This window comes from Coenobita brevimanus, chromosome 101 (genome assembly GCF_032717465.1).
Source record: "Coenobita brevimanus isolate Jiangsu-jjx chromosome 101, ASM3271746v2, whole genome shotgun sequence".
Classification (NCBI taxonomy): Eukaryota; Metazoa; Arthropoda; class Malacostraca; order Decapoda; family Coenobitidae; genus Coenobita; species Coenobita brevimanus.
In genome coordinates, this window is record NC_137054.1 from 29415509 (window position 1) to 29429333 (window position 13825).

The 13825-nt window shown below is 42.8% G+C and overlaps 1 protein-coding gene across 1 annotated transcript in view; it reads right to left on the reverse strand.

Moving 5' to 3' along the window:
* Positions 1-13825, reverse strand: part of LOC145414995 (protein MON2 homolog) — a 570120-nt gene that overhangs the window by 242679 nt on the left and 313616 nt on the right. Inside the window, exon 17 of the mRNA XM_080284414.1 lies at positions 8269-8431. Coding sequence (XP_080140540.1) covers positions 8269-8431 — 163 coding nt within the window. The remainder of the gene's footprint in view (positions 1-8268; positions 8432-13825) is intronic.

Genomic DNA, 13825 nt, shown 5'->3' on the forward strand with positions numbered 1-13825 from the left:
ATTCTTTGACTATCTTACTTCTACGATGGAACACATTCTATCCATTTCTCCTTTCTCTGAAATCTCCATTCTTGGAGATTTCAATGTTCACCACCACCTTTGGTTCTCCTCTCCTTTCACTGATCCACCTGGTGAACAAGCCTACATCTTTTCTATCCTTAATGACCTAGGGCAGCTTGTACAGCACCGTACCCGTATCCCTGACTGCCTTGGAGCGAGCTCCAACATACTTGACCTTTTCCTTACAACTAATCCTTCTGCTTACACTGTTAATCTCTTCTCTCCACTGGACTCCTCCGATCACAACCTTATCACCTTAACCTGTCCTATTGCTCTGGTAAGGCCTGTGGACCCTCCAAAGAAACGTCGTCTGTAGCACTTTGGAGCTACATATTGGGAGGCCCTCAGGCAGTACTTCTTTGATTTTCCCTGGAATACCGGTAATTATTGCTTCCATGGCCGGGAGCCATCTGGGTGTGCCTTGCGCATTACAGAGGTTATCCTCTCGGGCATGGAAGCATACATTCCTTTCTCATATCCTCTGACTAATGCAAGAAAGCCTTGGTTTAATCACGCTTGTTCTAATGCTGTCCGCAACAAGGAGAGGGCCTATAAAAGGTACCGGAGCCAACCCACCCTTGAATCACATCTTTTATACATTTCTGCCCGGAATCGTGCTAAGTCTGTTCCTCGCTCTGCTAAAAATAATTTCATCCATACTAAATGCTCTCAACTCTCCAACTAGAACTCTTCCCGCTCCTTCTGGCACCTTGCCAAAAACCTTTCTAACAACTTTACCTCATCATCCTTCCCTCCTCTTTTCTACTCTGATGGCTCTTTAGCTATTTCCTCTACAGATAAAGCAGATCTCTTCGCTCAGACTTTCTCCTCCAATTCCATCTTAGACAATTCCGGTGCTCTTTCTCCATCACTTCCCCCCTCTGACTTCCTCATGGCTGACATTAAAATTTCTTCAGCTGATGTATTTTCTGCCATCACAGGCCTCAATACTAATAAGGCATATGGGCCTGATGGAGTCCCTCCTGTTGTTCTCAAGAACTGTGCTTCTGTGCTTACACCCTGCCTAGGCAAACTCTTTCGCCTTTGCTTATCAACTTGTACCTTTCCTTCTTGCTGGAAGTTTGCTCTCATTCAGCCAGTCCAAAGAAGGGTGACCATTCCCAACCTTCTAATTATCGTCCAATTGCTTTAACATCCTGTATCTCAAAAGATTTCGAGTCAATTCTTAATAGAAAAATTTTAAAGCATCTTTCCTATCACAACCTTCTTTCTGATCATCAGTACGGGTTCCGCCAGGGACACTCCACTGGCGATCTTCTCACCTACCTTACAGACTCCTGGTCATCCTCCTTTCGGGACTTTGGCGAAAGCTTTGTCATTGCACTTGACATCTCAAAGGCTTTCGATCGAGTCTGGCATAAATCTTTAATTTCCAAACTGCCCTCTTACGGTTTCTGTCCTTCTATCTGTGCCTTCACCTCTAGCTTCCTTACTGGTCATTCTATAGCCGCTGTTGTAGACAGCCATCGTTCTTCTCCTAGATCTATCAACAGTGGTGTTCCTCAGGGCTCTGTCCAAACACCAACTCCCTTCCTTTTATTCATCAATGACCTAAGCTGTACATCTAACCCTATCCACTCATACGCTGATGATTTCACCCTTCATCTTTCCGTTCGGTTCCGGCAACATCCATCTCAGCAGTTACTTCAACAAACAAGGGATGAGGCTATGGCACACCTCATGTCTGACTTGGCTCGTATCTCTGACTGGGGTAAAAATAATCTTGTTGTTTTTAATGCATCAAAGACTCAGTTTTTACACCTATCAACCCGACAAAATCTTGCACATGTACACTCACTAATGTTTAATATACTCAGCTCAATCCTGCATCATCCATGAACATGCTTGGGGTTTCATTTACTCGGGACTTATCTTGGAAGGATCATAATACATCTCTTATCAAGTCTGCTTCCAAGAGACTAGGTGTGCTAAGCAGACTCTGTTCCTTCTTTACCCCGCACAACTGTTGACTCTATACAGGGGTTTTATCCGTCCCTATTTAGAGTACAACTCTCATGTGTGGGGAGGTTCCCCACATACAGCTCTTCTCAATAGGGTGGAATCAAAGGCTTTTCGTCTCATTAACTCTCCTCCTCTTACTGTCTCCCTTCAACCTCTTGTCTCTTCATCGCACTGTTGCATCTTTATCTCTTTTCTATCACTACTTCAATGGTCACTTCTCCTCTGAACTGTCTGCATGCATTTCTCCACCTCTAAGACGGGTGCTACGCACCAGTCTAGCTGCAAACTCTCATCCCTTTTCTGTCGAACTCTCTAATGCAAGAGTGAAACGTTACTCCCAGTCCTTCATTTATGCCACGGGTCAATTCTGGATCTGTCACCCTCTGTGTGTATTCCCTACTTCATATGATCTCCGGTCTTTCAAACGCAGTGTGTCCAGGCATCTCGAAATGATCGGATCTTGAATTTGCCTCTCTCCTGTATTTTGTTTTTCTCTTGGAAAGAACAATAATTGTGGGCTCCTGGCCTTTGATTCCTTCTTCTTTGCATAAAAAAAAAAAAAAAAAAAAAGTTACACCAACCCCAGGTTGATGCGTTGCAAGCTCCAGGCGGCTCTCCCTTTTAAGAGCCTGATCTTCTTAAAGTCAGATGAAACATCCTTCAGGTTGTAATCATTCTTTATTATGTACCCCTCAGGGTAGGACTGGGACACAACCAGCTGACATGCCTGCAAAAACCCAGGAGTATTCCACCATGAAACCAAGTCCTGCAGTGCCTTCACATTGAAGAAGTCGTCCCAATTCACTGGCACTCGGGAACTTCTTCCTCACGGCGGAGTGAATAATGTCAATGTAGTCCTGGGGGGTTGCAACTGACTCTGCCTTCCGGATCTGTTCTTCAATAAATCCCAAGGCTCAGTCACAGGGCAGGTATGAGTGGGCACTTTTCATAAAAATAAATTCCACCTGGAACAAACACTTCCTGTGCACCTGCTGCAGTGCCATAAGCAGCATGTTTATATTCTTATTTTGGTCTGCATAATTGTCACAAAAAATGCGCAGGTGCACAAAGTCCTGCCTTTACTGGTCCATTTTCCTGTCCAGCCACTTCAGGAGACAGCTAGCCATCTCGTCTGATCCTCGTCCCGCAATTGCCTCATCCCACACAAACACTGTTCCCTCCTTTTCACAAAGGTCATACACACAAAAGTTATACACCCACATTTTGTACTTGTAGTAAGCAATACTGGTCGAGAGATGAGGGCATGGCAGAGTTTCTTCACGGTCAATGCACACGACCTTCAGGTCAGTGCTCTCTACACTTGCAGCCACCTGTTCATTCTGGCGGAGTAGGCTGCATGACACCAGTGCAATGGCCTAGTGCTCTGCCAGACTCTCTTCACCACTGTACTTCTCATTCATCCACACAACATACCAGCTATAAAGCTCACTTACGGTGCCACCACTTTCAAGATATTTCCGGTGTGGTGCATGTGCTCACGAGTAATGACTAGCTGTTACAGGCAGACTTTTTATGTGCCCGCGTACATGCTGCAGCTGGTCACTAGTTATGGCCCTACCAGAGGGATGAAAGCAACACAATTCAGGGGTTAGTGTGCCATGAGGGGACATTTTCCTTTTCAGAATCAATAGCCTCACTTTCTTGTCACCGAGGCCGTGAATGGAAATGAAGGTTTTCCTACCCACTGAAATTTCCCTCAGTTCACCTTAATACAAAACTTATAGAGCACTGACCTCTGCATGACTTCTTTGGCTGAACATTTATATTTTACAGGCTCCACATGAATCAGAGACTGCAGGTACGCATTCTGGGCATTACAGACTCCCACAGCCCAGAAACCTTTAAAAACACTCTCGATATTCCCCCTCCCTACCTTTGTGAAACAGCCATCAGGGCACAAAGCACCAATTTGTTTAGCAGGCACACGTTTCTTTGTTGCATGGCCCACGTACTTAAGGCCAAGGTTATGGCATTTCTTTGCCACATTCTGCTGCCATGAAGAAACATTCTTTGACCTTACTTGGCCCCACTTCTCGGTATGTGCCATGCCACTGCCACCCTCACCACTAGGCCTGCCTGGTGCTTCCACATGACCCCGCTGGCCTACACTTTCACTTTCATCACCACCACCACTCTGCGTGGTGCCAACAAAACCACTTTAAAGCACATTATCACCACTATCACTGTCATGGGAGAAATGATTGACCCTAATATCAGTTAAATCAGGCACATACATGGGGTTGTTGGGGTCGGAGTCGCTAGATGCCCCTGACTCAACTACCCCACAGAAAGCACGTTTGCTTAGAGTAGCACCGCTATCACCACTATAGTAGGACTCGCCTAAGTTTGCGGCTGTGGTGTGGCCCGCACCTGTGTACAGTGTTGCCACGTTTTCTATACCGTTATCTCTCTCTCTCTCTCCTGGCGGGAGATGTGAGCCACCCTGAGTACTTTTGATTCTTTTATAAGTTATTTATAATTGTGCTCTCATTTGTTAATTTGGTTTTGTTACATTTAGTGATATTTATCATTTTTTGTATACGGCAACAGATGACCCGTTATTGCAGTACCATGATTGATTTTCATTCATTCATTCTCTTTCCCCTTCCTCCATCTCTCTCTCAGCCTGACAATGCCTCCACGACCACCACCACCCCCCGTCATGCCGACAATGCATTCAACCTTGCCCCTCTCCTGCCTGCCTCTCTCTCTCTCTCTCTCTCTTTTATTGCAAGAGACATTTTGGATATTTTCTTTTACATAATATTGTATATATATTGTAAATTTGACATCATTTCCACACCACCCCTGAGATCAAGGCCACCGACTGGGTGTGGAAGTGTTGCCGCTCGTGATTGAATATTTTTTTTTTTTCTTCAGTATTGGCATATGCCTACTATTTTGTCCTACATTTTAGCTTATGATTATAAATGTGATTATTCCTCGCCCTTAAAATTACGGTAAAAGCCAGTAAATGTGAGCATTTTTCCCTAGCAACACCTGTACAAGCTATGCTTAGGTCTACGGAGGGGTACGTACTTTACCTTAGGCCAGACTGGGTGTGTCACTGTTGCCACTCACAAGAATTATATGAATTATTTCTTTTACTTTGGATATTGGCATATTTCTTCTTTTTTCAGACTCATTCTCTTATATCCATAACTGTAATACAGTATTATTACCCACCCTAAAACTACGCTAAAAAACATTAAAAGTGACTACAATTTCTTTTAGCAACACTGTACAATATGTATGCCATGTTTCTGAGTTACCGTATAAATATTTTATGCATAATAAGATTACTGTTGATTCATCCATCAAAATACACGTGTAAGTTTTATTCATCTGAATTTATCGTATTTGTGTTGCCTTGTAGATAAATAGCTTCCGTTTCACATCACAAGTTGGGGAAACATGGCACCATTGTACACAGGTCCGGGCCACACCACAGCCGCAAACTTAGGCGAGTCCTACTTTAGCACCATTCACTTGGTCCATACCTGATAGCCCTGCAACACTTTCCTCGTGCTCTTCACATTGTTGGTGAAGTTTGGTGCTCATAACACTCGAAATGCACAGAAAAGAAAGCACAAAAGTACGGAGCGTCCTTGTTGTGTTTGCTGGGAAAGCCAAAACAAAAGGGACTAACATGGCTGCACACAAACTGGGCCCCCATTGACTGGGAGCAGTCACACGACGTGAGTGGAGCGCTCTGATTGGCTGGTGCCACACCCGCATGAAGGAGGAGATTCTCACAGTTTCGGATGCCGTTCTAATTCAGAATTTTCCGCAGGGAGGGAGCTACATAACCCCATCCCTCACTTGCCACACTATTTATACTGGTTGGGTAGCCCTTCTAATTGGGAATACTTTGCTCAGAACAGAGTGCCAACTGCCTTGATGGTTGTTAGCAATGTTTACCTTCAGTGGATTTTCACCACTACCTACAGTGGCCGAAGGGACACCCATCCACTCCCACACAAAAGTAAACACCTCAATATAGTGCTATACCACATTATCTCCATTTCTGGTGGGGTGATGCAAGCCGCCCTTCTAATGTGGAGCACCTCAAATTTATTTTGATAATACCTTGTCTTTTGGTCTTTTACAGTGTGAACACCTGCTCTTCTCGCAAAAACATAACACTATCTTTCTATCTATCTATAGCCTGACGCCCTAATCCCGCAAAGGGTGGCCGCAGACAAAACGCCTCCAAGTCACTCTGTCACCCACCATTTGACTACCCTCCCCCCAACTCACCCCCCCCTCCCTCATATACCTCTCAACTCCATCCCTCCACCTCATCCTTGGTCTACCCCTCCCTCTCCCTCCCTCCACCTCACCTACATACACCCTCGTAGTCAGTCTTTCATTCTCCATTCTCTCCACATGTCCAAACCACCTCAGTGTATTTCTCCTAATCCTCTCAACCACATCCACATCTACCCCACAACATTCCTTCACTGTTTCATTCGTCAACCTGTCCCTCCATGTCACTCCACATGCTCCTCTCAAGTAACTCATTTCCACTGCTCTCACTCTTGACTTGTTCCCCTCTTGCAAGGTCCATGCCTCGCTTCCATACGTCAGGGTAGGGATCACACTACATAACACAAACAAGTTAATTCGGTCCGTTGTATGCACCACTCACGTTCTGCCTTTCTACACTGTCTATGCTAAGAATTAATGGAAGGACCATACCATGGAGAATTATCATGTACAATGACTGTTTTTACCACCTCAGGACAATAATAGTCAAAAATTTAACTAAGCTCATTGTTATATATATATCAACGAAATCATCAGAAGAAAGAGTTGAAGAATCAATGTAGTTTAAATGCTGATCAATTTCAAGACACACCAAATGGTGGTCAATGTTCCTGTAATTTCTGAACCTGATAACATTTTTATAGGAAGAGGGTTTCGGGATATCAAAACTAAAAGTGATCAGAGCATGATCAGATATGAGGGGGTCAACTGAGTCAACCTCAACATCAGATACGTATCTGCAGCCAACAGGGACGGGATTAAGTCAAGGACATGTCCCGAAATATGAGCTGGATCACTCACATGACTGAAAAAATTATTCTGGGTGATCAACAACTAATTCTGAAGAAGCATTTTCAATATTTTTCCCTTTGCTTCTTTATATAAAAAACAGTTAACGAACCAGTACTGTATGTGTCACACAACTTCTGGACAGGAACACCACAATCCAATTTTGTAAACAGTTCTGCTACCTTATCCTGTTTTATTTTGTTTTTAGCATAATAAAAATGTCTTACTGCACTAAATCCCTCCAAAAAGCTGCTATTACACCATTCTGTCCTGCCAGGTGAGTAAAAATATATGTAAAGATATAGGCAGCCAGTGCAGTAGGTCACCTGGTAGCTACATATCAGTTACTATGATAATGGTGTGCCTCGCGGCGACTGACTTCCACATGCAAATAAATGTGAAACATGCTATTGCCTTATGCACCCACACTCAATTAGAGAGTGTCTCAGTAGGTACCAGTGATGAAAATAACCTTCTGATTTGATAGTAGTAGTAATTATGAATAAACTGAAGTGGTAATATGGTTCACAAGGTCAGAAGAAATATGAGAGAAAAGGGTTGTCTGGATTATGACTGGGAGTAAGTGAATTGGTGTAAACACTGCTGATTCAGTCCCTCCAGTTTGTCTGGGAATTATTATTTGCGTACCAGGCAATAAAGTGAGTGTAAACTTGCGGATCCTGAACTACTGCATTTATTCCCACTTATTGCTTTACTTGGTTATTAAGGGGTTTCGTTATTGCAGTTGTTAGGCAGACCAATGAACTACGATCAAAAAAGGTTTGACTGTATTGAAAAAGGCTTGTGTTTATGCTTGACACCACCAATGGCACTTGCATCTTTCTTAAAAGCCATTGCTAGGGTTATATATAAACAGAATAAGCTACAAAACGGACATAATACAGGGCAGTCTAAGACATGCAATGCAAACAATCCAGGTGGGCACGTACTACACTTAACATCATCTGTGGCCGCCTGGTAAACTGGTCTGGTGGGCACAGAAATTTCGAGTGTCCTCTTATGATTGTGCCCAGATTAAAAGAGGTGCCGGACCATCTGATGCCAGAAAATTGGTGGTGTGCCTGTACTAAAAGCAGAATGAAAAATACCCCAGACAGGAGCAGCAGAAACTTGTTAATGACTCACCATAAGCCCAATGGCAGTAAGAGATATGTTGAGTTCTTGTGTCTGGGAGCCAAACTTTGCAGCAGTGTCAACAGTAAGTGGTAAACAGGCCCAAGGCATCAATGGCAAGAAATCTGTCACCACCAGCTGCAAGCACTGAAATGCCAGTCTCACTAGGTGTTCACTGTGGGTGAAAGAAAGGAGTATGTACTGAATAAACACAGTCCTGATAAGGAGCAATATCCAGTCCACAGATACATAAAACTCCTTTGCATCATGCAACCAGCTCCACAAGGTGAGATACAGTATGACTGCCTACCTTATGCCACAGTATAAAATACTGCATCATACATTAAAAAAAAAAAAAAAAAAAAAAAAAAAAAAAAAAATCTCCCAAATTTCCCTGCTGTCGCCCCCTAATGACCCTCCAAAGCCTGCCTTAACCCTTTAACTGTGGGTGTCATCCCAGAATGACACTGCAAAAACTGGACCAAACCGCGGGTGTCATTCTCGAATGTTTGTGAATATTTTGAATAACGCGCGTTTTTTCTGTGCGCCAATTGTTTCAAGGGAGAGTAGCTATTAAGTTCTTTCACTCCAGCCGACCCCCACCTCCCTCCTCCCATCCCCCAGGCCCCCACCTCTCACCCCCCGGGCCCCCCACCCCACCCCTGACCAAACACGCATCAGTATCTGTCCAGCTGTGTGAGTGACGACACCGCTGATGTGGCAGTGAAGTGCAGGCAATTACAGTGCCTTTTACCTGCCTCAGTGAACACAGAGTGGGTGTTTATCGTATGTGCAGTGTTCATATATGTTTACAGTATTATTATCAGAATGAGGTTGGCATTTGGTAATGGTGTGTGAGCGAAAAATAGTGATTTTAGATCGCTCACTTCTAATGGCTCTGCCCATCCAGTGATAGTCAATGAAATCATGAAACCTACATCATTGCAAAGCCGAAGGTTAGTACTTTCTAATGGTACCTTATTTTTCGCTCTAGATTTATTCTGTGCAGAGTTATAAAGGTTTAAAGTTTGTTAACATTTTGGCTGGAACCCCTGCAGGAGAGGCTAGTCGGGGCAAAACAATGCCCGCGGTTAAAGGGTTAATATTCCCAGCACCAAACACTGTTAAACACACCTACTGTTCTACTTACATAAGCTGTGAAAGTGCTAAGAAAACAAGAAATAGCATTTGCTCTTGAAGGAAAATGTAAAAATCTTCTTCCTTTAAACCCCTTTCAAAGACTGTAACAACACTAACAGCTGATCGGCTGATCAGGTGTCAGGCATGTAACATTCATGTTTGACTTAATTATGAGAAGTTTCAAATTTACAAGGCCAAAAATTGATAGGAATGTTAATCCACTAGTTATGAGTACAGTTACAAGATTTAGTTCACCTACATCACTCTCTGTGAAATATTTCTATGAGAGTGAATGGACAGTGTCGATTTGAGAGGGAGCTGCCTGGAATTTGTGGAAGAGTTTGGCAGCTGAGGGGCACTGAGTGTTGGAGAAGTAGGAGCTAGTTCCACTGATATAATGGGAAGTGGATGAAAGCAGCTTAGGAAACTGCCTCTTCTGACTATGAAGAAGCACTCCTTTCTTTTCATACTACTGGTACTATCTAAACAAGTGTGAAAATTCTAATGCTGCATGGCAGTGAGACTTAACCTGCAAGAAAAGAGGATAAATGTTGACTGGAATGCAGAACAAATGTAGATCAGAATGCACCAAAATGAGGATGTTCATGTGGATGAACGGGGTATCACTAATTGACAGAAAACAGAACAATGTGCTGTGAGAGATAATTCGCATGAGAATTATTAGAGAAGTACTGTACTGTAATGTGAATTGGTAGGTTAAGATGATTTGAACATGTTACAAGGATGGAGAGAGAAGGACGGGCTGAGAGCCAAAGGTATGGTTAATCTTAAGAAATGCCCTGAACTACAGTAGCCTATATAGGAAAAGCAAAACCAGTGTTGCAACGAACAGCATTTTTATTATGTATGTCCAAACATTTTGACATATTCATCTGTCATCTTCAGTGGATCTAAAAAGATAAAAATAACCTGTAAGGTAATTAAATGCCTACAAGAACTATCTGAGCTTAAGCTCATTGTACTTATATAAAAGAAAGGAAAAAAAAAAAAAAAAAACTGTTAAATTACATGGGAGACTTAGCTGCACAATATATTCAGAAGGACAGCAGACTGACAATTGTTTATGGCCATTTTCGTATATTAATATGAATGGATTCTAGTATTCTTAGATTCTTACTGGCATATGTGTCCATTATACAGAAATTCTTGGGATCAACAGAAGTATTACAATGATATGACTGTTCCCTTACCGCTGAGTGAGGAGGGTCGCTCGCAGGAAGTCCTGCTCGATTGACCACTATGCTTGTCAACCCTTAGCTTGAAAGCTCAGATTGTGCTTCCAATATTCCCTGTATGGCAACTAGGGGACTTATATTCATAAATGAGTGACGAGCGAAGGGCAGTCGGTAGCCTGTCTTTGTAAAGAAAAAAATGACTGAATCTTAAAATCATTCTTATACATGACCTTACAGGTCATTTTTATCTCTTTAGGTCCATTGAAGATGACATAGATGAATATGTCAAAACGTCTGGACAAAATACAATTGCTGTTCGTTGCAACACTGCATATAGGGACTGTTTAGTTAGGAATGTTAAAGCGATGTGTGGTGTGGCAAGAGTAACATCAAAGACGAAAGGTACGGCATGGTGGGATGAGGAGGTTAAGAGAGCCGTGGAGGAAACAAGGAAGAAATGGCTAAAGTGGTTACAGAACAGGGGTTCAGTTGATCTGAATACGTTGAGAGCAAGAAGAACATAAAGAGACTACAGTAGTGGGAAAAAGAAGTAGGTAAATGAGGATCTAGGAAGAAAAATGAATGCACACTACTATGAAAATACAAACTTATTCTGGAAAGAGATGCAGAAATGTAGAAGTGAAAGCATAAAGAAATGTGATGGTGTGAAGGATGTAGGTGGTAGATTATTAACCCATGGAGATGAAGTATGGACCAGATGGAAAGAATATTTTGAAAGCTTAATGAATGGGAATAGAGAGAGCAGAGTGGCTGTAAACATGACTGGTTTTGGGGGTGTGCAGAGAAGGAATGCAGTACCATGAGACGTGACACTCGCTGTGAAGCGGCTGAAAAATGGGGAAGCAGCTGGGGTTAATGAGGTGTATGCAGAGATGATTAAGTGTAGTGGAGAGAGTGGAATGAAGTGCTTGTTGGAGATATGTGCCTGCAGAGTGGAAGAAGGCTGTGATTGTACCCCTGTACAAAAATAAAGGTGAGTGAGTGCAAGAATTATCATGGTATAAGTTTATTGAGTGTGGTTTGGAAGGTATATGGAAGAATTATTTTAGAGAAAGTACGACAGATATCAGAAGTCCTAGTGAATGATGGACAGGGTGGCTTTAGGAGTGGCAGAGGATGTGTGGACCAAATATTTGCAGTGAGACAGATAGTAGAGAAGGCTTGTGAGAAGGACCATAAGGTGTTTATGGCATAAATGGATCTGGAAAAACCATATGACAAAGTGGACAGAGAAGAATTGTGGAACGTTTTGCACATGTACGGCATAGACAGTAAGCTGCTAGGTGCCGTCAAGAGTTTTTATGATGGTAGTGAAGCATGTGTAAGGGTTAATGGGCATCTAAGTGAATGGTTCACAATCGGTGTGGGCATGCGACAAGGTTGTGTAATGTCCCCATGGTTGTTCAATATATATATATATATATATATATATATATATGGATGAGGTGATGAGAGAAGTAAAAACACAAGTAATGGAGAGAGGGATGGCATTGGTAATGAATGGTGATGGATGGAATATCTCAAATTTGTTGTATGCTGATGATGCAGTACTGCTTGCAAGTACCGGACAAGAACTTGGTAGGCTAGTGCAGAGTTTTGCTGATCTCTGTAAGCGCCGTGCCTTGAGAGTGAATGCAGAAAAGAGTAAAGTGATGGTTATTGAGAGAGAGGTGACTCCCAGTGCGATGTAACTGTGAATGGAGAGAGACAGGAATTGGTGAGAGTGTTCAAATACCTGGGTACAGTGATAGAAAAGAGAGGAAAATGTGCAAAAGAAGTGGAAAGTAGAGTGACACAAGGAAGAAAAGTAGCTGGTGCAACGAAGGCCTTGATAAGAAACAGAGGCTTGAGTGTTGCAGCTGCACAAGGCTTACATGAAGGAGTGTTAGTACCAACTTTAACATATGGATGTGAGACTATGGAATGAAAATGAAAAGTCAAGAGTAAGAGTAGTGGAGATGGGAATGCTGAGGAATGTATGTGGAGTACAGAGGGTGCATAGGATACGAAATAATGTGATTTGTGAAAGATGCGGAGTGAGGAAGTCGGTGGACACTAGAATTGAAGAGTGTACTGAGATGGTGTGGTCATGTGGAGTAAATGGATAACAACAGAGTGATGAAAAGGGTATACCTGAGCGAATTCGAAGGAGGGAGGAGGCGAGGTAGGCCAAGAAGGTGGAGAATATGGAGGGTGAATGTGTGAGGAAGAGAGGTTTGGAAGTCGGTGAGGCTAGGGAACTGACAGGAGATCAAGCTGGCTGGACGAATGTTGTGAGGAGATGGGCATGATCAGGGATTTTGGCAACCCTTTTTAACACGGCAGCATCTGGACTGACTCTATCAGATGTGATTACGTGAAGCTACAGAACGTGGTGAATGTTTTGAGGGTATCCGACAGAACCAAGATTCCCGGGGCTTGATTTATGAATGAATGGAAGCGTGGCCCAGCGGACTGGGCAAATTTGGGGCTGTCTGGACAGTGCTACTCCTCACCCTGCCCTTGGGTGGGAAAGGAGGCCCGGATAATGATGATGATGATCCAACACTGGTAATGCTTTTCCTACATAAGTTGCAGTTCCCTCAGAAAAAGCCTGTCTCAGTAATACAGTAACCTAGTTTCAGACCACTAAGCACTTCATGGACTCCCCCACCCCCCCTCCCCCACATTACTGCAATGAACATGGTAACTTTCCATGCCATGCTGCTGTGGATTTTTATTCTTCAGGCTTACAATTGTTCATTTGGGTCAGGTACACCTGCTTTCAAAAACAGATACCCTATTATCCACTAGCATGGATTATTACAGCATGCATTTTCACTAATGTGGCTCATCAGTAAAGATACAGAGCTATGCACTGTACAGTATTTGAAAAATGATTTTCTGCTGTCTACTCTCACTCAAACACGTGACTGAAAAGTATAAACAAGATAAAATATAAAACAACAGATGCATCTAACAAAGATCATATATCAGTGACATTTTTCTTTACAACAAAAATTCTTCAATTCACATTGGCAACATTCTGTACATCTTCAGCCCATACGACACCAAAACTGTTCCTCTCAGTCCCAAACCTGTCTGAAGAGGGATGTACTAACATCATGTAGAAGAAAGGCTCAGATATGCCTAACAAAAGAAAGACATACTTGCAGAAAAATGTTCAAGTGTAAAAAAAAAAAAAAAAAAAAAAAAAAAAAAAAAAAAAAAAA